This window comes from Meleagris gallopavo, chromosome Z (assembly GCF_905368555.1).
Source record: "Meleagris gallopavo chromosome Z, MGAL_WU_HG_1.1, whole genome shotgun sequence".
NCBI classification, from domain to species: Eukaryota; Metazoa; Chordata; class Aves; order Galliformes; family Phasianidae; genus Meleagris; species Meleagris gallopavo.
In genome coordinates, this window is record NC_139435.1 from 20547420 (window position 1) to 20573448 (window position 26029).

At 37.5% G+C, this 26029-nt stretch overlaps 1 protein-coding gene across 1 annotated transcript in view; it reads left to right on the forward strand.

Annotated features, from left to right (window-relative positions):
- The window catches only part of CWC27 (CWC27 spliceosome associated cyclophilin), a 117494-nt gene that overhangs the window by 81881 nt on the left and 9584 nt on the right, over window positions 1-26029 (forward strand). The window contains exons 12-13 of the mRNA XM_085214222.1: window positions 12225-12334; window positions 14786-14889. Of these exons, the coding sequence (XP_085070348.1) occupies window positions 12225-12334; window positions 14786-14889 (214 nt within the window). The remainder of the gene's footprint in view (window positions 1-12224; window positions 12335-14785; window positions 14890-26029) is intronic.

The following is a 26029-nucleotide window of genomic DNA, read 5'->3' on the forward strand; positions in this document are numbered from 1 at the left end:
GTGGGATAGGGAAGGGGAATGCAACAGCAAAAATGAAGAACAATGCAAATTTAAGTGTTAGGGTTGCATTTTCATATGCGTATGTTAAAATGAAGAGTTGGGTGACTGACTTGCATTGTTTCTGGCATGTGTTACTGCTTCTACTGATCTGATTCAGTTTGCTAACTTGGAAGAAAACTGTTCTCAGTTTGCAACACTTTTGTGCTGGGTTGGTAGATTGAATCAGTTCATAGAAGTTTAAAGTCAAATTATAGTAAATAGAATATGTAAGTCAGAAAGAGAAGAGTTCTGGGGAAAAAAAGGCAATAGTAAGTTTCTTCTACTCTTTTAAAAGTAACCAATTGTATAAACATAAGATGTTCAGTATTCAGTGGCATTTAGATAGCTTAAAACCTAGGAAATAAAAGGCCGTGCTACAGAAAAAGATTAAAACATACAGTAAAATACATATAAAGTGGCATGTTTGTATGTGAGACAGTTGTCTGTTCAACTTGAGTTGGTCTTCAGCCTGAGTATTTTGCTCAGATTTGAGCAAATTCCATTTGAAAAAAAGTGGTGAGAGACTTCTTAAAGGTTCGCAGAGCAGAGCAACAACAGTGACTGATGTTGTGGCAAGCATAAAATTTGAAGATTTTAGGAACAGTGGTTATTCAGTTTAGAGCAGAGAGGGCATCTCAAATCGACCTATATTAAAGAACTTCAAGAGTGTTAAAGACTACTGTGGAGAGAAGCTTGTTCTACATAATCTTTGTCGAGGGGACAAGAGGTAGTAAGCTTCAATTAAAGCTAAAGAAGTTTAGGTTAAGCAGTAGAGAAAACTTCTGGAATAGGTGACGTACAGAGCAGAACTTCCCAGCTGCAGATTAGGCAAATATTTCTTTAGATTGGCTTAGAAAAGTCTGATCCTGTGTTTTGGTTGGGGCGGGCTTATATGTTCTCTTCTTCGATATTCTGTGAAGCACAGCTTAACAATAAATCAAGAGAAAGATAAAATGTGTCTGGAGGAAGGTTTTGAGGGGAAAGAGAAACTAAGCATCTTGTTACCAGTGATGATAGCTTTATGGAAGCATTACAGAAAGTATTGTATTTACCATCTCTGAGTCTTTAAGTCATTCAGTTAAAATAAACATTTATACGTTTGCAGAAAGGTATTACTGTCTCTGATTTTTGCTTTCTCTCCACTTAACTTATTCTTGTACTCTCGTGAGTTATTTTATCTATTGTCAGAGAAAGTTGCTATCCTAACGGTTTCCCTTTTTGAGGAAGACAACACAGAGAAATGAAATTCACCATATGATTGAAAGAATGAAATTTTTTACTGGTAGTAGAGAATCTGCCACTGAAAAATGCACACTAAAAAAATAAATGTGAAGGACTCGTTAAACATGCTTTATTTGGTCTTGGAGAAAAGTAATTTAAAATTATTTATTTCCGCTATTGTTTCTACCTACTGCTTTTCAGTTGTCATTCACATGCCTATCAATCTGTTGTCAGTATGGAAATAGTAAGTGCAGTTGACAGGCAATGTTCTGGTAAAGGACGAAACTTCTTGCAGAAAGAGAAATTTTAGTTCTCTGGAGAGGTGAAAATTTAATAGGAAAATTAACTATGACATACATCTTCATTAATGTTTTTACTGCAAACCAGCTGTGTGTTTTTGGATTATGCCACAGTAAAAGATGTGTTCTAGGAATGCACCTGCTGAGTTCCAGCCAGTAGCCAAAAATAAAAGAGCCCCCAGAGTGCACAGTGAGATGATCAGGGCATTAGCAATAATTTGCTCCCATTTCATAATATTATTGACCAATATTGAAGTAGTTGGAGTTTTCCTGTCTTTCATGAGTTTCAGCATTATACCTAGAGGTAGCCATAGACACAAGTAAGGTGAGTCTGTCTACATTTAAAATAAAACTTTCATTTTCATTACGGTTTGTAGGGAGCTGAAAGCAGTTCTCTGGAATTTGCGTTTCTCTCCTTAACCAAATGTTCACATTTTTTCTCTAGCGTCTGTTAAAACATTTAAGTTCTGAATTATCAATTTTAAAGAAGGTGTGGATAAAAAGACTAAATAACATTCTCTGACTGCAAACCTACTGTTTTGCAGTGATGTTGGGGTAGTAATTTAGGAACACTAAGCAAAGACCTCTAAACTTGCTAGGTGATACTAATTGTGAACACAGAGTTGTAGATGTCTGTAAATCTTACAGTATTGTTGTAGCGTTATATCTCAGATTTAGCTTTGGTCTGTGTAACATCTTACTGCACTTTGTGGTGGGTGTGATATGAAAATTACAACAGGACTGAGTGTTCATATTGGATCTTACGCTGTTTGAAAAACATGAAAAAAGAATTTGTCGATCATGAAGAAGCAAAAGTAAATCTGGTACAACAAGTACCAGATTTAGGGAGGGGAAAAATGTGAAGAATGTCATTGAAAATAAATAGAGAGTCATGTTGGGGTGTTAGTATCTCCTTAACACTAAAGGAAAAATAATTACAGAAGCTAAATAAGAAAATGGGAAAGCCATACTGGTGTGATGTAAGATATTTCAAGTTTGTACAAGAAAACAAACTGAACATGAGTTTATGTGTGATTCAGGTATAATCATGTGATTGTTACTACAAAAGCTGTTAACTGTAAAAGCACGGTAATATTATTGTACTTGCTTCTTAGTGTTGTACCACCAAGAGATATGGAGCAATTGGATACAAAGGAGGGGAAAAAAAAGAAGAAGGAAAAAAAAAAAAAAAAAAAAAAACTAGCAAAGAACTGGATGAATTTATTATTAGGAGATAGTTGAAGGCATTTATAATTTAGGTGGAATGTGGTGGGACGTTAGTACTTAAGATGGCAAATGTAAAGAGTGAAGATACCTTTACTGCGAAGCAACCATTTACAACTGAAGAATAGCAGAAAAGACTTTATTCTACATTCAAACTTTAGTTTGAGTGTAATAAATTCTAAAGTTAAAAAAGTGAAAAGCATTTTTATATCATAGCTCACTTAATGATTTATCATCTGACAAATATTAACAGTTCACCTTTTCTGAGTTAGTTTGCATACAAGAAATTGCATGTATTAAAAACTGTCTGCTATCAGGCAGTGACTGTCCATAGCAGGAGATTGTTCCAGTGTTCTCTCACTGTCTGTCCTCTTGGGAGCGTGAGATGGAAAGTGAATTCTGACATGCTGGATCAGGTATGTCTGTGCAGATGATACAAACACTTGCACAACACCTGCCTCAGAGCTACACAGCATTAATACAGTTTTGTGCTTGATAAATAAGAACTGCATCTAAGCCTAAAATTATAAGCATAGCTTGTAGAAATTCACCAGTGAATAGTGTGAGAATCAGAGTAAAGTTGTACAGGTCCTTTTGCAGGATCAGAAGTGAGTCTTCTGGCTAATGAATGAATGATGACAAGACTCATCTATTTTACATCCACTGACAAATTAGTATTGGCATTACATTCAGCATCATAGCTTCAAACTTTTCATGATACACATGAGGGCTGCTCCAGAACTTCTTGTTTTATTATGTTAGCCCATGACATTACAGGTGGATATTGGTAGTAGGGCAGTAGAGGCTTCCCACCAGTATCCCATTCCATGTTGTTGCCGTGCGACAGATGGCAGCAGTGGGGCACTCTGACAGAATGGCATCTGACATGGAAATGCGTATGGAACAAAGTTGTCATTGAGTTCCTCCATGCAGAAAAAATGGCATCCACTGACATTCATTGATGCTTGCTGACCATTTGTGGAGACCAAACAGTGCATGTGAACACAGAGGCAGTGGGTAGTGCATTTTAGCAGCGGCAACAGTGACAGTGATCACTTCCACTGATGCTCATTTTTATGAATACGGCACGTATTCTTGTTCATTGCTGGCAAAAAGGCAAAGTTAACAGTGGTGACTGTATTGAAGAATAGTATTTTGTAGCTGAGAATTTGCTCTGTTGAATAATATTATTGTACACTTTATAACTGTTTTAGTTTCCATGGAAATAAATAGGAGGCATTACTTTCAGAGTAACCTATGTATTACACGTACTTAATATTTTTTCCATGTTCAGAACATTCGAGAAACTAAGGAGGATTAGGAGTGAAAATTTAAGTGTTTACATTGTTTCAAGAGGACAGAGATTAAAAAAAATAATTCCCTCCTTACAAGTTTGATTATAACCAGCTTTCCAATCTGTGAATACAGTTGTTAACTATGCCAGACTGCTGTCAAGACCTTATTTTAAATAAGATGTTTTTCTTTTATGTGACATTCACTGCAGTGATGCCAGAAATTACATCAAACATTATAATTTGAGTGCTGAATTACTTCAGCATTTTGAAGTACTTAATCAAGTGTTTGAAAAAGATGTACTTCAAAGTTTTATTGCATAAATCTGTGAATATGCTTCAGATTTGCTCTAGAGAAATATCTTGTTCTCTTAATTACATGTTGGTTTTAAATAGTTTTCAAGTGCTATTTTCATTTTTCTCAGAACATTTTTGTAAACTGTCTGATAATCTTTTAATCTTTGAATCTCAGCTCGGAAAGCAAATGGTATCCTGGGCTCCATCAGAAGAGGGATGGCCAGCAGGGAGGTGATTGTCCCCCTCTACTCTGCCCTTGTGAGGCCCCATCTGGAGTACTGTGTCCAGATCTGGAGCCCCCAGTACAAAAAAGACAGAGAGCTGTTGGAGAGGGTCCAGAGGAGAGCCACAAAGATGATCAGGGGGCTGAAGTACCTCCCCTACGAAGACAGGCTGAGGGAGCTGGGCTTGTTCAGCCTGGAGAAAAGAAAGCTGAGGGGTGACCTCATTGTAGCCTTTCAGTACCTAAAGGGAGCCTACAAACAGGAGGGAAATCAACTCATTGAAAGGGTAGATAACTGCAGAACAAGGGGAAATGGTTTTAAGTTGAGGGAGGGAAGATTGAGGTTGGATGTCAGGGGGAAGTTCTTTACTATGAGAGTGGTGAGGTGCTGGAACAGGCTGCCCAGAGAGGTTGTGGATGCCCCGTCCCTGGAGGTAGGTGTTCAAGGCCAGACTGGATGGGGCCCTGGGCAGTCTGGTCTGGTATTGAATGTGGAGGTTGGTGGCCCTGCCGGTGGCAGGGGGGTTGGAGATTCATGATCCTTGAGGTCCCTTCCAACCCAGGCCTTTCTGTGATTCTGTGATTCTGTGAATGAAGAAATTTAACTACTTACATGAGGAAAAAGAAAAGCCACAATATAATAACCTAACTACTAACGTAAAAACCAGCATGAAGTGTAAGGCTCCTGCAGCGGCACAGATTGTTATCTAGTTTGTAGCAAGAGAATTGAATGATTGAAGTGTTTAGAAAAGTATACAAAGCTAGCAAGGATGCCAGTTTAAGATTATGTTTTATTTCTGTTTTTATTATTAAGTCTGTGTAATGTCAGTGGCATGTAAAGATTTGCTATAATCCTATCAAGAAGTTTTCTTGACTTCTGATACCATAAGAGAATTGTGCATGTTTCAGAAAACTACAAAACCCAAATTTTGGTTGTTTTGAAATTATGTAGCATAAAGCATGTTAAGTATGAAGATTTGTGGGATATGGAGTACAGAATATAGCTCCACTGTATCCAAGTGTGCATCCTGAATATTTCATTTTTGTGAACTTTCATTTTCTTCTCCTGTTTCAGTTTTTATTTTTTCTCATTTAGACTGTCCTTAAGTAATACCCAGCATACATATTCAGCCTCTTCCCTGCTAAAGTAAATGCTTTTCCCTCTTCATTCTCTGCTTGCTAAAGAAAAGATGACAAAAGCCTCACTGAAAGCCAGCTGTGATTTTAGTAGTAATCTTAAACATGTTTTCAAAGTCAACTGACATTAGAGAATTAACCACATTTTAGCCTGCGACTTCTGTAATAAAAGCTGCCAAAGTTCAGAGATGATTCACTAGGAGTTTCCATTGTCACACATTATTAGCGGGGCTTGCTTTTTCAAACAAATGTTTTGAAGCTCTAAAAATCACTTGTAAGATTATGCTGTTTAAGTTGGCTAAATTAACCAGTAAATTTGTTCTGAAACTGTTATTTTTCACTGTAGGAAACTATATAATCCAGTAATAAGCTTGAAAGATCATTCTGTAAAAAAATGTATTTGGTTGTTCACTAGTAATAAACATGAATTGACTCTTGCCTTGCTCACTAGAGCCAATAGTGGCTCTTCAAGAACTTAGAAGTTCTAGAGTAAGAGTAACTGACTGATAGTTTAAGATATGAAGAAAATAACAATTTAGATAGTTCTAATAGAAAATATACTAAAGAGTAGATTATAAATTCATTGAAGAGTAACTGTATATATTGTATTTTATTCTATTTATATTTTATGTTACTTTACAGTAAATTAATGTTTTGTTTGCGTAGTCAGTACCTTAGGTGTTAGTTACAGAAAAGGACTTAATCACAGAATCACAGAATGGTTTGGTTGGAAGGGAACTGAAAGTTCACCGAGTTCAAACAAACACTCCTGTAGGAACAGTTGCCCTAGCTCAGGACTACCCAGGACCTCATGCAACCTGGTCCTGAACACCTCCAAGGATGAGGCATCCACAGCTTCTCTGGGCAGCCTGTGCCAGTGCCTCAGTACTCACCTAACATTTAACCTAAATCTACCCTCTTGTAGTTTAAATCCATTCCTCCTTGTCCTGTCACTATCAGACCATATTAAAAATTCGGACACCTTTCTGTGTATAAACATTCTTCAAGTACTGGAACGCTGCAGTGAGGTTGCAGCCTTAAACAAGGACTGTATTTTTCTGATCTGCCAGTCTGAGGGCATAGAAGTTCTTAGTTTTCATGAAGTGGAAGGTAAAATTCAGTTGTTTGTGAAATGGAAGATGTCTGATGCAACACTGGTTGAGTGTTTACACTATTTAATTCTACTTGTAGGAATGAAGCTTAAAACTTTTATAGCAAGCTCTATCTTTTGTTTAGGATGTGATCTGCAATTTTGAAGAATGGGATTCAGTACAGTACTTTCAGAACACGTTCTCATTTCTTTGTTACAATTCTTCTATTTTGTATTTGAAAACTGACATAATTTAAATCGTTCCTAACGTAAAGTGTGAAAAAAATAAACCCTTCTGTACCTTTTAAAATCAGTCTCTTCCTTTCTGGTTTAGAGACTTGAATCTCCTCTGTTGTTTCAAGATATCAGTGGAAACCATGTTTCAAAACCAAAGTTTTAGATTAGATTACACCATCATGTTGGCATCTGTTACTCCTTAAAGGAATATTTTAGGATAGAAAAATTTATCTGAAAGAAAATAAATTACACAAATGCTGAAGTTTATGCCACAGTAAGATGAAAGTTCTCTTGGCAGTAACTCAAGCTAGCTGAGTAGAAATTCTCTTAAAGTGAGAATGAAGTTTATTTCCAATAAGGAAGGTTATTTAGTGTTTTGTTGTTTTGTTTTTCCTCAACTTTCCTAATGATATAATGTGCATGCAATCTCAGAATTAAAAAAAAAAAAAATTACACTTTGTGATTTGATAGTTCTAGGATACACATGCAAGTTCTGTGTTACTTAAACTAGAATTTTCTTCATCCTATGCTATTTGAGTGAGGCATTTCATTGTTAGTGCAGTGTACCCATGTCATTTTTTCATTCATTTTTATCTGAATTAATCCTCATATTTTTGGAGCTTGAATATATAAATACCAGCGTAAAGGTCTTTATACTTCAGATCAACAAGCTGGTCCTAAGTTTGTCAGGCTTGATTTGAAGTTCAAGTCCATCATATAGTGACCTGGTCCTCTTTTTCCAGTCCTGTTAGAAAAGATTTGGAGGAACTGTAGGATACTGACTAAGAAGTATGAAATAGCAATTAAATGTCTTCTTGCATTTTAAAATTTCAAAATTTTACATTTCTAAAGGGATTCTTTCCACCAACAACTCTTTTTTCCAGATGCTTTCTTTTCCTTGCTAGTTAGCTGTGTTTGTTCTTGCAAATACGAAATATTTTTTATCAGAGAATTTCTGCTTATCAAAGCAGACTGTTTTATTCATATTAAAAAACAGACAGCTGTTGTAATTATGAAGTCATTGTAAAATGTGTTAGAAGCCCATTGACTTAAGGGCTATTGAAAATCCTTCCTATTGTATTACTTGGTATTTATGTGGAGTAATAGATGGAATCTATTGAAGTGTGGAAAAATGTAAGCATGTTCTAACTCTTTTTATTAAAAATGGTGCAGAAATACAATGATACAAGTGCATAACTGTTTCAGTTGACTCACTTTGAAATTAGTGGATCTGATTGTTATTTGTCTAACTTATGAAAAGGCTTTTGTAGGAGACAGAGAAAATTAAGTGGAGGATTGGATGACCAACATGGCCAGGCACGCACAGTCCAGACTGTTCTTGCAGTGTGTTGAAGACAACCTTCTGATGCAGGTGGTGGAGGAACCGACGCGGGGAGGGGTGTTACTGGACCTTATTCTCACCAACAGGGATGGACTTGTTAAGGAAGTAAAGGTTGGGGGCAGCTTGGGTTGTAGTGATCATGAGATGGTGGAGTTCAAGATCCTGAGTGGAAGAAGCAAAGCAATAAGTAGGATTGCTACCCTGGACTTTAGGAGAGCCAACTTCGATTTCTTCCGGGACCTACTTGGAGCTATCCCGTGGGCTTGGGTGTTAGAGGGTAAGGGGGCCTCTGAGAGCTGGTCAGCATTTAAACAGTTCTTCTTCCAAGCTCAGGATCGGTGTGTCCCTGTGAGCAAGAAATCGGGAAAAGGTGGCAGGAGACCTGTGTGGATGAGCAAGGAGCTCATGTGCAAGCTCAAAGGAAAGAAGAAGGTCCATGAAATGTGGAAAAAGGGTCTGACCACTTGGGAAGAATATAGGAATGTAGTCAGGGCCTGCAGGGATGCAACGAGGAAGGCTAAAGCCCGCCTGGAATTGAATCTGGCTAAAGTGATAAAGGATAATAAAAAAGGCTTCTTCAAGTATGTTAACAGCAAAAGGAGAGAATGTGGGCCCCTTACTAAGTGAGGGGGGGGGTTCTGGTAACGGGGGTTGCTGAGAAGGCAGAGATACTGACTGCCTTCTTTACTTCCGTCTTCAGTGAAAAGGCTCTCTCTCAGGATTCCCACACCCTGGAGGTTAGGGAGAGGGTCTGGGGAATGGGAGACTTCCCTTTAGTCAGGAAAGAGGACGTGCGTGAGCGCCTAGGCAGTACTAAGGTCCACAAGTCCATGGGACCTGATGGGGTGCATCCACATGTGCTGAGGGAGCTGGCAGAAGTCATTGCCGAACCGCTCTCCATCATTTTTGAGCAGTCTTGGATAACAGGGGAGGTCCCTGAAGACTGGAGGATAGCCAGTGTCACTCTGGTCTTCAAAAAGGGCAAGAAGGAAGATCCGGGTAATTATAGGCCTGTCAGCCTCACCTCTGTCCCTGGAAAGGTGATGGAACAGCTTGTGCTGGATACCATCTCCAGACAACTGGGAGAAAAGGAGGTTGTCAGGAGTAGTCAGCATGGGTTCACCAAGGGGAGGTCGTGCTCGACCAACCTGGTGGCCTTCTATGATGCTGTCACATACTGGGTGAATGGGGGAAGAGCGGTAGATGTAGTCTACCTTGATTTTAGAAAGGCATTTGATACTGTCTCCCACAACATCCTTATAACAAAGCTGAGGAAGTGTGGGATAGATGAGTGGACAGTGAGGTGGGTTGAGAACTGGCTGACTGGCAGAGCGCAGAGGGTCGTCGGTGGTGGTGCAGTCCGGCTGGAGGCCTGTAATCAACGGTGTCCCCCAGGGGTCTGTGCTGGGTCCGGTCTTGTTCAACATCTTCATCAATGACCTTGATGAGGGGATAGTGGCCACCCTCAGCAGGTTTGCTGATGATACAAAGTTGGGAGGATTGGCTGACACGCCTGAAGGCTGTGCTGCCATTCAGCGAGATCTGGACAGGCTGGAGAGCTGGGCAGTAAGAAACCGGATGAGGTTCAACAAAAGCAAGTGTAGGGTCTTACACCTAGGGAGGAATAATTGCATGTACCAATACAGGCTGGGGGATGAGCTGCTGGAGAGGAGCTCTGCAGAGAGGGACCTGGGCGTCCTGGTGGACGATGGGTTGGCCATGAGCCAGCAGTGTGCCCTCATGGCCAAAAAAGCCAGTGGCATTCTGGGGTGCATTAAAAAGAGCGTGTCCAGCAGGTCGAGGGAGGTGATCCTCCCCCTCTACTCTGCCCTGGTAAGGCCTCATCTGGAGTACTGTGTCCAGTTCTGGGCTCAAAGTTCAAAAAAGACAGGGATCTCTTGGAAAGAGTCCAGCGGAGGGCCACAAAGATGGTGAAGGGCCTGGAGCATCTCCCCTGTGAAGAAGGGCTAAGTGAACTGGGTCTATTTAGCCTTGAGAAAAGACGACTGAGAGGGGACCTGATCCAGGTTTATAAATACCTGAGGTGTGGCGGCCATAGTGGTGAGGCCAGTCTCTTTTCAGTGGTACGTGGAGACAGGACGAGGGGAAACGGACATAAGCTGCAGCATAGGAAGTTTCGCACGAATGTGCGTAAGAACTTCTTCACGGTGAGGGTGACGGAGCACTGGAACAGGCTGCCCAGGGAGGTTGTGGAGTCTCCTTCTCTGGAGATACTCAACTCTCGCCTGGACGCCTACCTGTGCGGCCTGGTGTAGGGAACCTGCTTTGGCAGGGGGGTTGGTCTTGATGATCTCTAGAGGTCCCTTCCAACCCCTACAATTCTGTGATTCTGTGATTAGAAAAACTGACAAAGACCCAAGAAACAATAATCTCAAGAGAAAAGCTTAAGCTGAAATTTAAATTATTTGTGTTAACAGTGACAACCATATGAGTGTGATAAAAATACACAAACATACAGCTTCAAGGGAATTTATCCTATTTGTATGAAGATTATATTTGAGCTATACTAGATTTAAATCTTATTCAAAAAACATGTGTGACTAAGGATCACATCTTTAATTGTAACATAAGTGAATTTAAGCATTACAGTGTTTATGGTCAGTTTGAAACTCGCATTTACAGAAATTTTCAGCAATGACTGTCACAGATCTTTTACCTGTTGTATTCGAACAATTATATTTACCATTGAGTAGCTGGGATTCTTTTCAAAGGACCGCTTTAGGTAAATGTTACCTGAAAAGGTAACATGCTTTCTGTATGAAATCTGGTGATTTAGTAGCTCAAGTTATTTATCTAGGGACTAAATATTAGTGAAACAAAACACTGTGTTCCTTCCACACAAGTTTGATGGGACACACACACTTAGGCAAAAAGTCATGCTTTTTTTAATTAGTAGAAAAGACTGAGATAATGAAGGGAAAGATGAATCTGAGCATTATGATTTTTAGTTCAGTACCATACTTTGTTAATTTCTTTAGTTTATCCAGTATTTCACTGCACATGTTTTTATAGTAGCTTTTGTCACATTCATTTCGTTTTTTTCATTCTGGTCTTCATTATGCTCAATGTATCAAATGGAAAAAAAGCAGTTCTGTATGGTATTGTATATACTTTTGAAGGTATTTTGCCAGTTATTCTTCAACTATATGCATGTAACTTATAAATTAAGACAACTCGGAAATAAGAGATTTTATTTGTAGATTTATGTAAACAAATATATTTAAAAGGATGATTACATACTGTAAATTTATTTCCTATTTTATGTTATGTTTATAAACTTTATAGAAAACATCGAATGAAGTAAGAGAGAATTTTATTTTAAAGTCAGGATTTGTACCTGTATAGCTGTCAGCAGTCATCCAAATATCACAGATTCGAATTGTAGTTTCTTCAGCCTATAAAACAGAAAAACTGACAATTTCTCATTAGCTACAAAACATTAGCACAGTGTACCAGTTCAGCTGCTTCAGGAAAGATGTTCAGGAATGAAGATAAACTTCTTAAAGAAATTTCAGCAGGTTTTGTTTCTGTCTTAACATCAGAGTTTTTCCCTGCTTTCCCTGGCTCTGAGGTAAAATATAATTGACATAAAAAATTTCAGGTTCATATCTACTTAGTACAGTGTTTTTTATTTCCTTTCATCGAGCAGCAAATCATCTTACTTGCTCAGAAAGCAACACAGCTGAAACGTTTTCTGGAAGTCTTGTGTTTGGTATTTCAGAAATAACAAACGTTCTTCAAAATGGTAATAAATCAAAAAGCCAACTGTAATTTGTTTAACCAAATGTATTTCCTTACTCAGAAGAGGAACCTGCACCAAATAGCGTTGTTGAAGAATACCTTCAGGAGAAGAGAAAATATGAAGACAAACGGAAGCAGCAGCCAAAGAAAGGAGTTTCTCGTGAAGATCAGGTAATCCTAGGGAATAAAGATTTCAGAAGGAGTTCTGAAAACTTTTTTCTCTTCATTTGATAAAAAATAAAGTTTACAAATTTGTTACAGTTAATTTTCCATAAAAAAGTAAATTATTATTTATAAACACTAATAAATGTGATTGTGCATGTGTGACAAGGTTTCTGTATGTATTCGAATGTGCTATCAGTTCAGTCACTAAAATCTTCCACACAGAACTATGCTTGATTATATTTACAAGTTCTGCAGTTCTGTTCTTGGCTTTGCAACTTCCCATAAAATAGCACTGAGACAGAAATTTGTGTATTTGGTATCTGTCCAAAATGTGAGGCTTTTTTCCACATTTTAAATAATGTTTTATAGAGATCAAATTCAACCATATCTTTGAGTGTTATGAAATGAACAAAACCCACTTTTAACTGAACTTTAAAAACCCATTTTAAGTGCACTTGAAATTATTTTCCATTATCAGAATGTATGTAAGCTTCAGGATGCAAATATGAGCAAATTTAAGTTTCATGTAAATATTTTTTTCTTTAATAGACATATTTGAACCTGCTGAATACATGAAACTGCTGCAAAGAGCTAAATACCATTCATCTAGAATTTGTGCTGTGCATCAGACGTATCAGTTTTAAAGCAGTGTGAATATGTTTTTTAGTAGATTATAATTTTTAGTTATGTAGCCCTGTTAAAAACTATTCAACAATAATTAATGAGCTATTCAGCAAGGAGTCATCAACTCCTTTCAACAATTAATAATGAAGTTCTTTAGAATCCATTTTACTTATTGAGGGCCTCTTCTAGCTTTACATCCTTCCTACTATATCCTACAATACAACATTATTTTCCATCCTCTGTTCAGGAGCTGGAGAGGGTAATGTGTATGTCTTTTTCGAATACCAGATAATGGAAATCCTTACCTTGTAATTCATCATGAGTCAGTTTTTAAAGATACATGGTCCGCAGCATTGCATCTAATCTTTCACAGCAGAAAGACTAAGACAGGTCCATTTAGAATAATGCTGCCACCACAGAAAGTTAAGCAATACATAAGAAATGTGGCTTTAGTTGATCACAGTTTCACGTGAAAAGGGTTAATTTGTTTTTATCTAACGTCCTGGACAGAGATTTGCTGCCCTAGGTGTTGTAAGCACGAAATTTGTTTGCCATTGCATGAGAAGCTGTAGAACATGAATGATTCACAGGGCATAAGTATATCTGAAAATTTCCTCTCCCAGTTTAAACAAGATTAAACAGAAAAATAAAGAAAATAAATGCAAAAAAAAAAAAAAAAAAAGCTAAAACCCACCTTTGGCAGTGCTAAAATGTGTTTTTGAAAGAATTCAAAAGCCAGGAAACTCCTAAAGTTAAGATTGCTCCCAGAAGGAAATTTGATTCCAGTGAACACTTCTGGTATTTCCAATTTCTGTTTTCTATTCTTGTTTAGTTTTTATTCTTTTAAATTTGAAAAACTTGACTAAACAAAACTAAACAGCCATACAGAGGTGTTTTACAACATAGGTGGCCAACCTATCACCTACAGATCAAATGTAGTCTGCCACATAAATTCAGTTAATTACTTATTCCCTGACTCTTTCCTTTGCAGTAACGTCTCAAATATCAGCAAGAATTAAGCTGCGGACTGTGCAAATTTTTCTTATGGTTTGCCCTTTTTATGAAGAGTCCTGTGAGCCTTGTGCCATTACAATGCTCAGGCATACAATTCTTGTGTAATCAACATCACCTCTCAAATGATCAGAAAGAAGACCTGCAGGATGATCCTCAGAGGTTACTGCAGATTCAATGACTTTGTTATAGCTGAAAGACAGGGCAATGTCATTTGTAAAATAAAATACCAAATATAAATCAGTATGTTTATGTTGTGTGTAATGTAAGGACCTGTGTCTGTCAAATTAGTTAAGATGGTTATTTGTATTCAATTAAAAAGCTTTGATTTTATTAAAGTCAGCAAAAAAATTTAAAGGATCAGCATTGTAAAATAGAGGAGTATCAATTAAGCCGTGTCTTCAGTAGTTGAATTGTCTATTATTTATGCAGTGGATTGCCTTATTAGAAGAAACTAACAGATTCAAAGAGTAAAATTTGTTGTCCAGTGGCCAATGTTATCTAATTTATTACCTATTTTATTCTGTAAGTATAGCATAAGTATCTGTTCCCTAAATAAGTGTTTTTATTTTACTAGATGGCTAGACAAGTGCTCTCTTGCATGTGTACTCCCAGCACTGCTCACCCTCTCACTTCCTCAAGGTGCTGTTACTCTTGGCACCTCTCACTCTCACTTGCTTGATGCTGAAGTTTTCTTTGAAGTCATAGAAAAGTTCTCTCCCATCTCATCACACTGTTTCCCAAAATAATAGTTTGAAGATGTTCTATAATACTTGTTTATAAATATATGTGACTTCCTTAAAACTATGTATTTAACTTCAGACGCTGGCACTTCTGGACCGATTTAAATCAAAGTTAACCCAAGCAATTGAAGAAACTCCTGAAAATGAGGTTTCTGAATCTGAAGTAGACACAGATGAAGGATGGTAAGTTTTATGGATTTTTATTTGTCTTTTTAGTAATAGTCAGGATTGGAAGAGGAGAAGTAACAGTCTTCATTTTTCATTTGTTGTGCAAACCAGTCTCTTTTTTCAGTCTATTGAATCTTATTCTGTAAGACTTCTTTTACTAACACTTTACTTTTTAGAGATCAATTAGTTGCTTGTTTCTTTACCTTATTTCTTTTGGATATCATTATTAGGAAACAAGGTGGTATGCTTTCTGTGCCATTTATCTTCAGCAGGAAATAAGTTCTGAAAGGATTTAGCAGCCTTCTACCTTAAAATTTACTAATTTCATCACTTCTACATAAACTTCTCTATGTGTTTCTGAAACCCGACACTTCTAAGCTTAAATCTAAGAAGCAGCTGAAATACTAAATTAAAAGAGAGTTGATGCAGCAGGTGTTTGCTAAAACGTAATGTTTTAGTGCTTTGGAAGATAAAGCAGGACAGTGGGAAATGCTTTGCCACCCATACTGGGGATTATATTTTAAAGACTTATGGATGAGATAAGGAAAGATTCAACTAAGCAGGGGTGACCGCAATAAAGCAGTTGATGAAGCACTGCAGAAATTTTGACCTCAACACTTTCCAGTCACAGAAGCAGCCTTACCATGTTTATTTATGTGAGTGAAAGAATTCACCTTCAGGTAGGGAAGGAAAAAAATCACTGTGATTTGACTTGTGATCCTGTAATCTTACACTGTGAGCTGCTAGACGATAATAAAAATGCGCGCATGAAACAGCTAGAAAAAAATGTTCAACTGGTCATAATTTTTATAAGACAAGTTATAGGTTTAATAAAATATCTCTGCCTACAGTGTTCCTTAGTTATACATGTAAACAGTCACAACTACAACAAAACTAGCTCTGAAAAAGAAAATTTAACTAAGGCCTTGGCAGTTGTTTGTTTCAACATCTCAAATGAGTATGTGAAAATATGTATGAAGTATAGCCTTCAGATCTTCATAAAGGCTTCTGTTTTGGAAGAAGAAAACTAGTATGATAATCTATCATCCCCAAATCCCTAGAACAGCACCAATAACTAAGCACAGAAAAGACTGAACTACAAAAAAGAGAAAAAAAGAAGAATGTTCTATTTTTAAAGAGAAAATGGATGACTTCACTAAACATGATTAAAGTACCCTGTATCTTTTTGAGAAGATTCGTGTAAAACAGTAACATAGCCATAACTTTAATTAAGGTTTTTTCTCAGATGATAAGACAGGTATTGTGAAGAAATGCAGACTGTTATATATTTTTTCTGTAATTCTACAGTTGAAAAAAATATGTGAGTTAAGTAAGAAAAGAACATAAAAAGTGGGAAGGAAGATAATGTATGGAAGGCACTTGTACAGCAGTTAGCATAAAGTTCTTGCAGTCATAAAACAACATTTTTTTACATAGAGCATAATGAGTGCATTTATTTTTTCAGTGCTTCTTTGTGAGTATTAGTTTAGTCTGCTTTCATTTTAACAGATAACGATGATGAAATTGCATTTGAGTTACTATATAAGCTATTAAAATAATTTACAACAATAGTAATTCAAACATGTCACAGCATATCATTTTACTTCTTATTTTACTGATTATATACTTTGTTTAGAATACTTTTATTTTACATAAGAACTGAGGATTTCTTTTAGCCTTAGAATCTAAGCAAAGTAAGTTCAAATTAAATTTCTGAAGTTTTCTTCTTAGTTTTAATGCTAACTCCATTATCTGAAATGAAGAGAAGAACTATGCTTTCTTTGATTATATTATTCAAAAGATAAATCAGGACAAAAGGATTTTTGCTTCTGATTCTTGTTTTTGAAAGTAGAGACTTTACTTTCCTATATTAGGATAAATCTCATTACATACTGCTTGCTATTATTTTAAGTTTTCTCTGGTTACCATCTATTTGGTAAATCTTTAAACCATATAGTCTTTCATCACTTTGTCATTTTCTGTCTCAGGCATTATGCAGCTCTTTGAGGATGAGAAAGAACATACAGCATAAATTTTTAGTCCCTAAGATTTCAGGATTTCACTAGGACTTGGAGATTCTTCTGGGATACCGATGTGCTTTTAAGCTCTCCAGAAAATATGCAGCCATATCTTTATCTCCAGGAATAGACTTTTAAGGACTCACAGAGTCTAATAATAATCTTTTATGTTCCTTGTTGAGTATTTACTAATATCTAATTGGTGATAATTCTTCATCCTATAGATAATCTATACATTACAAAAAAGACTGTTGCAATTTGAGATTATGAAACTGCTTATATTTTTGTTCCAAAAAATGACGTTGTTCAGAAAACAACATTGCATTGAAATAAAGACTTACAATGATACAAAGCTAGGTAATAGTCTAATAATCAATGATCATATTATTACTTTCGCAGTTCAGTAAATGCTCTTATTGCCTTTACAGAGAAATAAGTCTGCTCCAATTTCAAAGAATTTACTTTGAAGCTAAATAAATTATAAAATATTCATATTACATAAATTGGCTATAACCATATACAACATTAGCAAAGCAGTGAAGTTTTCTAAATGTTATTCAACTTCAGACTGTTTAGATGACTTTGAGAGTTGAATTTTGCATTTGGGGATAAAGGCTTGTGATTTCATTGTCTTCATTGGATTGGATTATTTGAGATAACTGTGGTGACTTCACATTTAAAAATACTTTCTGAATTCCAATCTGTTCTTACAAAGACAGTCATTCTACCAAAAAAAAAACAAACATTCTACTTTGCATTATTTATGATAAATATAATGAGTGCATGGCATATGCATATATGGTATGCACAAATTATGTGATTCCTTCAGCTGATTTTGTAGGTCATGGCTGCTGTTTTTATGGGAAGTGAAAGCTAGCCAGTATGTGCTGCTCTACTGTCAGGGTGTGTTATCCAAGGTAGAACGATTGCCTCTATGACATTTTTGTGTGTCCACATGAGTGGCCACACATTGAGGTATAATTTTCATTTTCTGTCAAGATAGAAACCATTACAAATTTGTTATGTTTTCTTTTATTTGGCAAACTTTTCTCTGCATATTTGGCTGAGCTGCTGTATTGGCATGAAGCATAGCAGACATTTGGGTACTTTTCAGCAGCATTCTACTTTTTATGCAGGAGAAAAAGAAGAAAGAAATATGACTCTATTGTAAACAGTGTGTATGGTGTTTGATAATTATTACCAGATTTTACTGTCTAAGAAGCCATCTGAGGAAGTGCTGTGAAGAGATCTGAAATGTGTAATATACATGAAATAGAAAGATCTCTGCTGAGACATTCAATTGCAAACTCTGCTGCTAAGTGAGAATGATTGTATCTATCTGTCTGCAGCAAACAAAATCTAATTTCCTCTAGAGATCAAAACTGTCAGAATAAACAGAGTATGTACTACCAGAAACGTAACAGTAAAAATGTCTGCAAACAAGTAGACAGATGCATTTTTGTGGCATCTAAGTACTATAGGAAAATATACTTGTTCATCCTGGTATTATTGTCCTTATAGCTCTATATTGAAAACTATTGTTTATGCTTTTTTATGATTTGCCAGACTTCTTTAGTACTTTTTGATCTTTACTTGCTGTTTAGTTTCAATCTACCTAAGAAGGCATCAAGTATAGGACTTCCTTCTTCTCCTTCTCAGTTTGTGCAGAGGGTAGTCATTTTTTCTGGCCTGAAAGTCTTAGCAGGAACTTAAAATGACAGACTTTTCCCCAAAATGTATATGAGATTCATCACAGATGCAGTGAGGTGTCATCTGCTTGGAGACTAAAAGTATGAAGATTTAATATGTGACTGTAGAAGACCCACCTGGAATAATTCATTTACACGTTACTTCTGGACTAGTGAATATGCCTGAATTCTAAAGTGAAAATACTGCACAGACTTTGTTTTATACAGAGCACAGCTACTCATTTTCAAGATTAGAACTGCTTTATATAAATCTTTGCATGGTTGTAGTGTTACTTCAGGCCTATGATTTTAATATCAAATAGTTACATCTATAGCTAAAAGCAAGCTTCAGTCAAAAAAAATATTATGACAACTCCACATAATGGAACTGATGATGCAGGTCCTGTGAACATAACAAAATAACTTTCATGGAGAGAGTCCAGCATGGGAGAAAAAAATTCAGATGCAGTCAAGTATTTCAGTTTGATATGCAATTCAAAGATTGACTGCTGTAGTTAATTTGTGCAAAATCTTCATCTTCAAATGGAATAAGAATGGGTTAGGATTACCCATACTTACCCACGTTTCTTCATTTTCTCCATAATTCTTCAATTAAAAATACATATAGTTAAAAATATCCCAATCCAACTATGTTCTAAAGAAATGTTAGCAAGTTTGTAAGCTCATCTGTGTATTTTTGTAGTGGTCACTAATTTACAGATACTACACTGAGAGACAGTGATACTTAATCCCTGACAGAAAGGGATTGGTGATTCTGGGCTATTAGTTTGTTATCTGTTTAAAAGAAGGATAAGATTAGATCTTCTGTTGCTAAGAAGTGAAACATTTTCCCAGATAACATGTTCTCTAACAAAGACCTGCTTATTCTTATTAGCAAATAATGTTGCTGCTCAGTTGATAAGAGTTTTCATTTCTGAATTCACCATGAATGCTGAATTCAGGTTGCACAAGAAAAGGGCCAGAGCAGGACCCCCGAAAGTATCATAATTAAACCATATCCATAGCCTAAAAGGAATGCAGGACATGCAGTTTCCTTACTGTTTGTCAAATTTGTTCTTGAAGTCCAATGATAGAGATTCCCTAGGCAATCTTTTCTAGTGTTTAACTGTTCCTACTGGTATTAAATATTTAGATGTAATCTAGTCTTCCTTTTGATAGTCCTTCACAGGAATCATAGAATGGCCTGGGTTGAAAAGGACTTCAAAGATCATCTAGTTTCAACCCTCCTGCTGTGTGCAGGGTTGCCAACCACTAGATTAGGCTACCCAAAGGCACATCCAGCCTGGCCTCCAGGGATGGGGCATGCACATTCTCTCAGGGCAACCTGTTCCAGAGTGTCACCACCCTCTAGATTAGAATTCCTCTTGATGTCTAATCTAGATCTCTGCTGTCTCAGTTGAAAACCATTCCCCCTTGTCCTGTCACTATCAACCCATGTAAACAGCCGTTCCCCCTCCTGTTTATATGCTCCTTTTAAGTACTGGAAGGCCACAATGAGGTCTCCCCATAGCCTTCTCCAAGGTAAACAAGCCCACTTCCCTCAACCTTTCTTCATAGGAGAAGTGCTCCAGCCATCTGATCATCTTAGTGGCCCTCCTCTGAACCTGCTCCAAGAGCTCTGCATCTTTCTTGTGCAGGGTGCCCCAGGCCTGGACGCAGTACTCCAAATGGTGCCTCATAAAAGCCGAGTAGAGGGGGACAATCACCTCCCTCTCCCTGCTGGCCACCCTTTTTTTAATGCAGCCCAGAAACTGTAGGCTTTTGGGCTGCAAGCACATACTGCTGGCTCATGTCCAGCTTCTCATCCACCAGGACCCCCAAGTCCTTCTCCACATGGGCTGCTCTCAAGGAGATCTTCCCCAGTTTGCATAAATATTTGGGATTGCCCCAGCCCAAGTATAACACCTTGCTGAACGTCATTATGTTCACATGGGCCCACTTTTCCAGCTTGTCCAGGTCCCTCTGGATGGCTTCCATGGCTTCCCTTCCCCCCAGTGTATCAACTGCACCACTCAGATCGGTGTCATCTGCAATCATGCTGATGGTGCACTCAGTTCCTTTGTCTGTGTCACTAATAAAGATGTTGAAGAGCACCTGTTCCAAGACTGACCCTTGGGGGATACAGCTTGTGACCAGCTTCCACCGAGACATGGAACCATTGATCACAACCATTTGTCTGCAACCAGCCTACCAGTTCTTAATCTGTCGAACAGTCCATCTTTCAAATCCATTCCTCTACAAGTCTTGAGTCTAGAAGGATGTGGTGAGGGACCACATCATAGGCTTTGCTGAAGTCCAGGTAGATAACATCTGTAGATGTTGTTGAGTACCTCAGCCTTCTCCTTGTCTGTTGTTAGCAGCTTGCCTGTTTGACTTGCTTGGGGAATACATCCTCCTGGACTTTCCTCTTCTGGTTGAGGTACCTGTAGCAGTCTTTCTTGTTCTTGGCATCCTTTGCCAAGTTCAGTTCAAGCTGGGCCTCAGCTTTCCTGACCCATTCCTACACAGCCTAGTAGCTTCTTCATAGTCTTCCCACAGTACCTGTCCTTATTTCCACTACCTGTGCATTTTCTTCTTGCCCTTCATTTTGACCAGCAGATCCCAGTTCAGCCATGCCAGTCTCTTGCCTTCCTTTCCTGACTTGCTACACCTGGGGATGGAGAGCTCTTGCACACTAAGGAAAGCTTCCTTAAAGATCTGCCACCTCTGCCATGCCCAGGAGGACATTTTGCCAGGGTGTTTTGTTTACTAATTCCCTGAAGAGCTGGAAATTAGCTTTCTGACAATTTAGTCTTCTAATTTTACTCTTTGTTTAATATCCCTCCGGACCATGAACTCAACCATGGTCACTACATACCAGGCAGCCTCCAAACCTGATATCATCTATCAATTCATTTGCACTGGTGAGCACAGGTCCAATATTGCATTCCCCCTAGTGGGGCCTTCTATTACTTGACTATGGAAGTTATCCTTCGTGCATTCCAGGTGCCTCTTGGCTTGCCTGCATCTCTAGCAGATGTCTGGGGGAACGAAGTCCCTAGTGACTGGAAAAAGACATTGTGGCATCCGTTTTTAAGATAGGATGACCTAGGGAACTACCCACCTGTCAGTCTTACTTCTTTGCCAGGGAATATCATGGAGCAGATCATCCTGGAAGCTATGGAAGAGAGGGAAGTGATATGGGAAAACCAGCATGGCTTCACTTAGGCAAGTCCTGCCTGACCAACCACATCACTTTTTGTGATGGTATAACTGCATCATTAGGGAAGATCCGCTGATACAATCTGGACTTCAAGTAAGGCCTTTGACATGGTCTTCCATAACACTCTTGTCTCCAGATTGGAAAGATATGGATTTGACAGGTGGACTGTTCAGTGAATAAGGAACTGGTTGTGAGACCATATGCAGAGAGGAGTGGTCAATGGCTCGATGTCCAGCTAGAGTGCTGTGCCTCAGGAGTCAGTACTAGGACCAGTGCTTCTTACTATGTTCATCATTGACATTGACAGTGGGATTGAGTGAATCCTCAGTACGTTTGCAGATGATACCAAGCTGTATGGTACAGTTGATGCACCCAAGGGACAGAATGCCATTCAGAGAGTCCTAGACAGGCTTGAGCCCAGGTGAACCTCATGAGAGTAAATAAATCCCAGTGCAAGGTCTTGCACCTGAGTTGCGCTATCAGTATAAGATTGGGAATGAAAGGAGGGAACATATCCCTGCCAGGAAGAACTTCTGGTACTGGTGAATGGGAAGCTGGACGTGAGCCAGCCCAGAATGTCAGCTGGATCTAGACTGCATCAAAAGATGTGTGGTCAGCAGGTCAAGGGAGGTGATCCTGTCCCTCTACTCTGTACAGGTGAGACCTCAGCTTAAGTACTGTATCCAGATGTGGAGCCTTCTGTACATGAGAGATATAGACCATTTAGTGTAGGCCCAGAGGAAAGCACAAAAATGATCCAAGGGATGGAAAACCTCCCCTATGAGGACGGGTTGAGAGAGCTGGGACTGTTCAGCCTGGAGAGGGCTCTGGGGAGACCTGAGAGCAGCCTTTAAGTATCTAAAGTGGGGCTGTAAGAGAGAAGGGGACAGACTCTTTAGCAGGGTGTGTTGTGATAGGACAAGGAGAAATGGTTTCAAAATAAAAAGAGGAGATTTAGATTGGATATAAGGAAGAAATTTTTTACAATAAGGGTGGTGAGGCAATGGAACAAGTTTCCCAGAGAGGCTGTAGATGCCCCACCTGTGGAGACATTCAAGGTCAGGCTGGACAGGCCTCTGCATTCAGGTGCAAGATCTGATGCTGGTATAGCTGTCCCTGTTCCATTGCTGGGGAGTTGGACTGGATGTCCTTTGACAGTCCCTTCCAACTTAAAAGTCTACGATTCTATATGATATCAAATATTTTATATCCAATGCACAGTGGACTTTGCAAAAGAGTTCGCTTTCTCTTTTTGAAGCTCTTTTAACACATATGAAAATAATCATAAATGCATTTCTTTCACCTGAAAAAAAATATTTTTAGCTTTTCCACAGATGTTATTATTTCTCAATTTCTCATTCTTCCTGAGATTTCTGAGTGGTTCATGACTAGATACAACACTTGTTAGTGTTCAGTGGAAGGATTACTTTATTTGTCATTTTTTCTTTCATGCCTGGTTTCTAATCCATTCTAATCCACACATTTTTTTCTACTGAATGATTGCCTAGCCTGTCTCTACCCTATTTCTATGTTGTTAATTGAAATTCAGCCATCAAACTTCATATTTCTGAGTTGTGCTCCATTTTTCATATTATTACTAGCTTGTTAAAATTGTGTAAATTCTGAATACTCCAATAAATTTTCAAAACCCTTCTTCACTAAGTTTATATTGTGCATGTACTGTGTACTTACATTCTTCTAAGTGAATCCACCAAATTTGTTTTTTCACTCTTGACGTTAATCTATAGCTGTCTATTCATAAACACCAGGCTTTCCAGCTGAACTTTCACCAGCTTTATATTCTTATTAAACATATAGACATATATATATATAAACATATATATATATAAAATTTTTATTTTATTTTATTTTATATCTACGTTTTTCCAGAAGGAATATTGTTTTTTTTCTAAGTTACAAATTCTCTGCTACAAAAATCTATTTGAAATATCTGTAATCAGAATTCTGGAGTGTCTTCCACTATTCTCATTTGAATCTTTGGAAACACATATAGACTTCCTGAAGCTGATATATTTATTGGCATATTTAGGTATTTATGTTCTCATGAGAGTTTTACAATCCTGACAATTCTTGACTTGATGGAACTTTCTGTAGAGAACAACAAACCATTTTCCTTCTTTAAAGTTCACCTGATCGCCAAATGGGCTTACCATGTTACTGTAAAGGGTCCTCGTTTGTGAATTCTCAGACAAAATGCACAAGAAGTTTTACAGTCCAGCTCCATCAGCATACTTGTATATAAAGCTCAGCTGTCAGGATCAAGTAACCTGAAACTCACAAGGAGCAGCATTCTGTACAACTGAAAAAGAAATATATCACACACTAAATCAATCAAGATTACAATACCTGTAAGTCCTGAAAGTAACATAGACTCGCAAATCGTGGGTCTTTTTGGCTAAATATGTTGAATGTGTATGCTCATCCATTCAATTCTAAACAAGTGAAGTTCATAGTTAAAGTGCATGTTAGCTAAGAGGCAGCAAATGCTGGAAGAGGACCAGAAGGTATTTGGTATATACTGGACCTTGCATTGAGGCACTATTCTGTTCTTGCTTGAGACTAATTTCCAGAATGGTAGTCTGAGTCCTGGTGAGTGTGGTTTCACATTATTGTTGCATTTAGTTTTACAGCAGAAACCAATAATTTTTCCTTCATTATGCACGCAGCTACATGTTGATAATTTCTTCTTGTTTGAGATCAGTAGTCTCTATCTGCTCTAAGCAATGCACTCTCCAGCCATTTGGAATTTGTGTGTGACTTTCAGCATGCTACCTAGTTCATCTTACTACAGTGCGTGGTGCCACTGCTTCATGACCAAAGCACTACAGTATTTCCTGGGTGAAATCTGAGGTGCTGGATGTAAACTACAAAGCTTGATCTTTCAGAGTGTTTGGCTTTTTCTTTCCCCAGGGAATACTTTTATAGCCGAAACTAGAAGCAATAAATGTAAATGAGACAGTCAGCTTAAGTATTTCTGGGAGGATGTCTAGACTCTGAAACTTACTGTCTTCCTTTGATATGAAATAACAAATACATTCAGCTTTCAGATAAACTGTGGGACAGGAAAGAATGTGCAAGAGGCATATTTGAAATGAGATTATGGTTTTCATATGATTTTTCAGTTTAAAATTCTTTTATGGTTAGTTACCTTTGCTGAGTCTGAGCTGTGCTTGATCTAAATATATATAGATCATTATTCTAAACTTTACTTAATTTGAGGAATAGGAAAAATAGGACTATTTGTAAATCAAAGTGAGTAAGTTAATGCCTGAAAATACCTTTTCAAATTACAGTAAAAAGGATATTGTGAAAATTACGAGAGGAAAGGTCTTCCATCTCAAACAGAAACGCATTGCTGATTTTAAAAAATTACTGACGCTGACATGACTGTTACCAGTTATTTTTGACAAATTTCATCTATAAAAATTCAGTGGGTCTATTTTAGTAATTTAAGGTGTTCTATGGACAAAAATCTCAGTGAAGTTCAATGCTAATTATTTAAAGTGCAGGCTGTTTTCTTTATGTCATATCTTGTAATCTATTCCCAGTCCTGAATTTCAAAAAACTACCAGTGAGGCCAGTTAAATATTTTGAGAGCATTGTGTGCTATTGCTAACCTCCTTCTGTTAGGACATTCATTGCAATTTAACTGTATAATGTTTTACTCAGTCTGTAGACACTTAGATTTTAATCCAGCACAAACAAAAAATTAATCTGTACATTCAGTAAAGGTATTTTCTATCCAGCTCAGTAGTTAGGCCATTTATTGTCTTTTAAAATGGTTTTGTTTATAATACAAGGAAAAGTTTGGTTCAGAATATTTAACCGTGATGCCAAAGAGAAATCTGGTGCAATCAACAGTGGGAATACAGTATTTTATTTATTTCATACTCTTCTAGTAAGATATTTTGTGTCCAACAGAGAGACAAATGGTTCTTAAAAAAAAACATCAAGATGCAATCACTTTGGTGTCTACTGTAGAGAGTAGACTAGAATTTTTGTTTTGCTTTGTTACTTTTTTTTTTTTTTTCATTGAAATTGCAGTTTTGGAATCAGTAAAATGTTGAGCTCAGCCAATCAGTTTTTAAATTACAGGATTTCATTTGTATTAAGAAATAAATCAGTGTTAATATTTACTACGCATAAAAGTCTTCCACTTTTTATTTCTTACTTTATGCAGTTTCTGCTCTCAAACTTTGCATTGT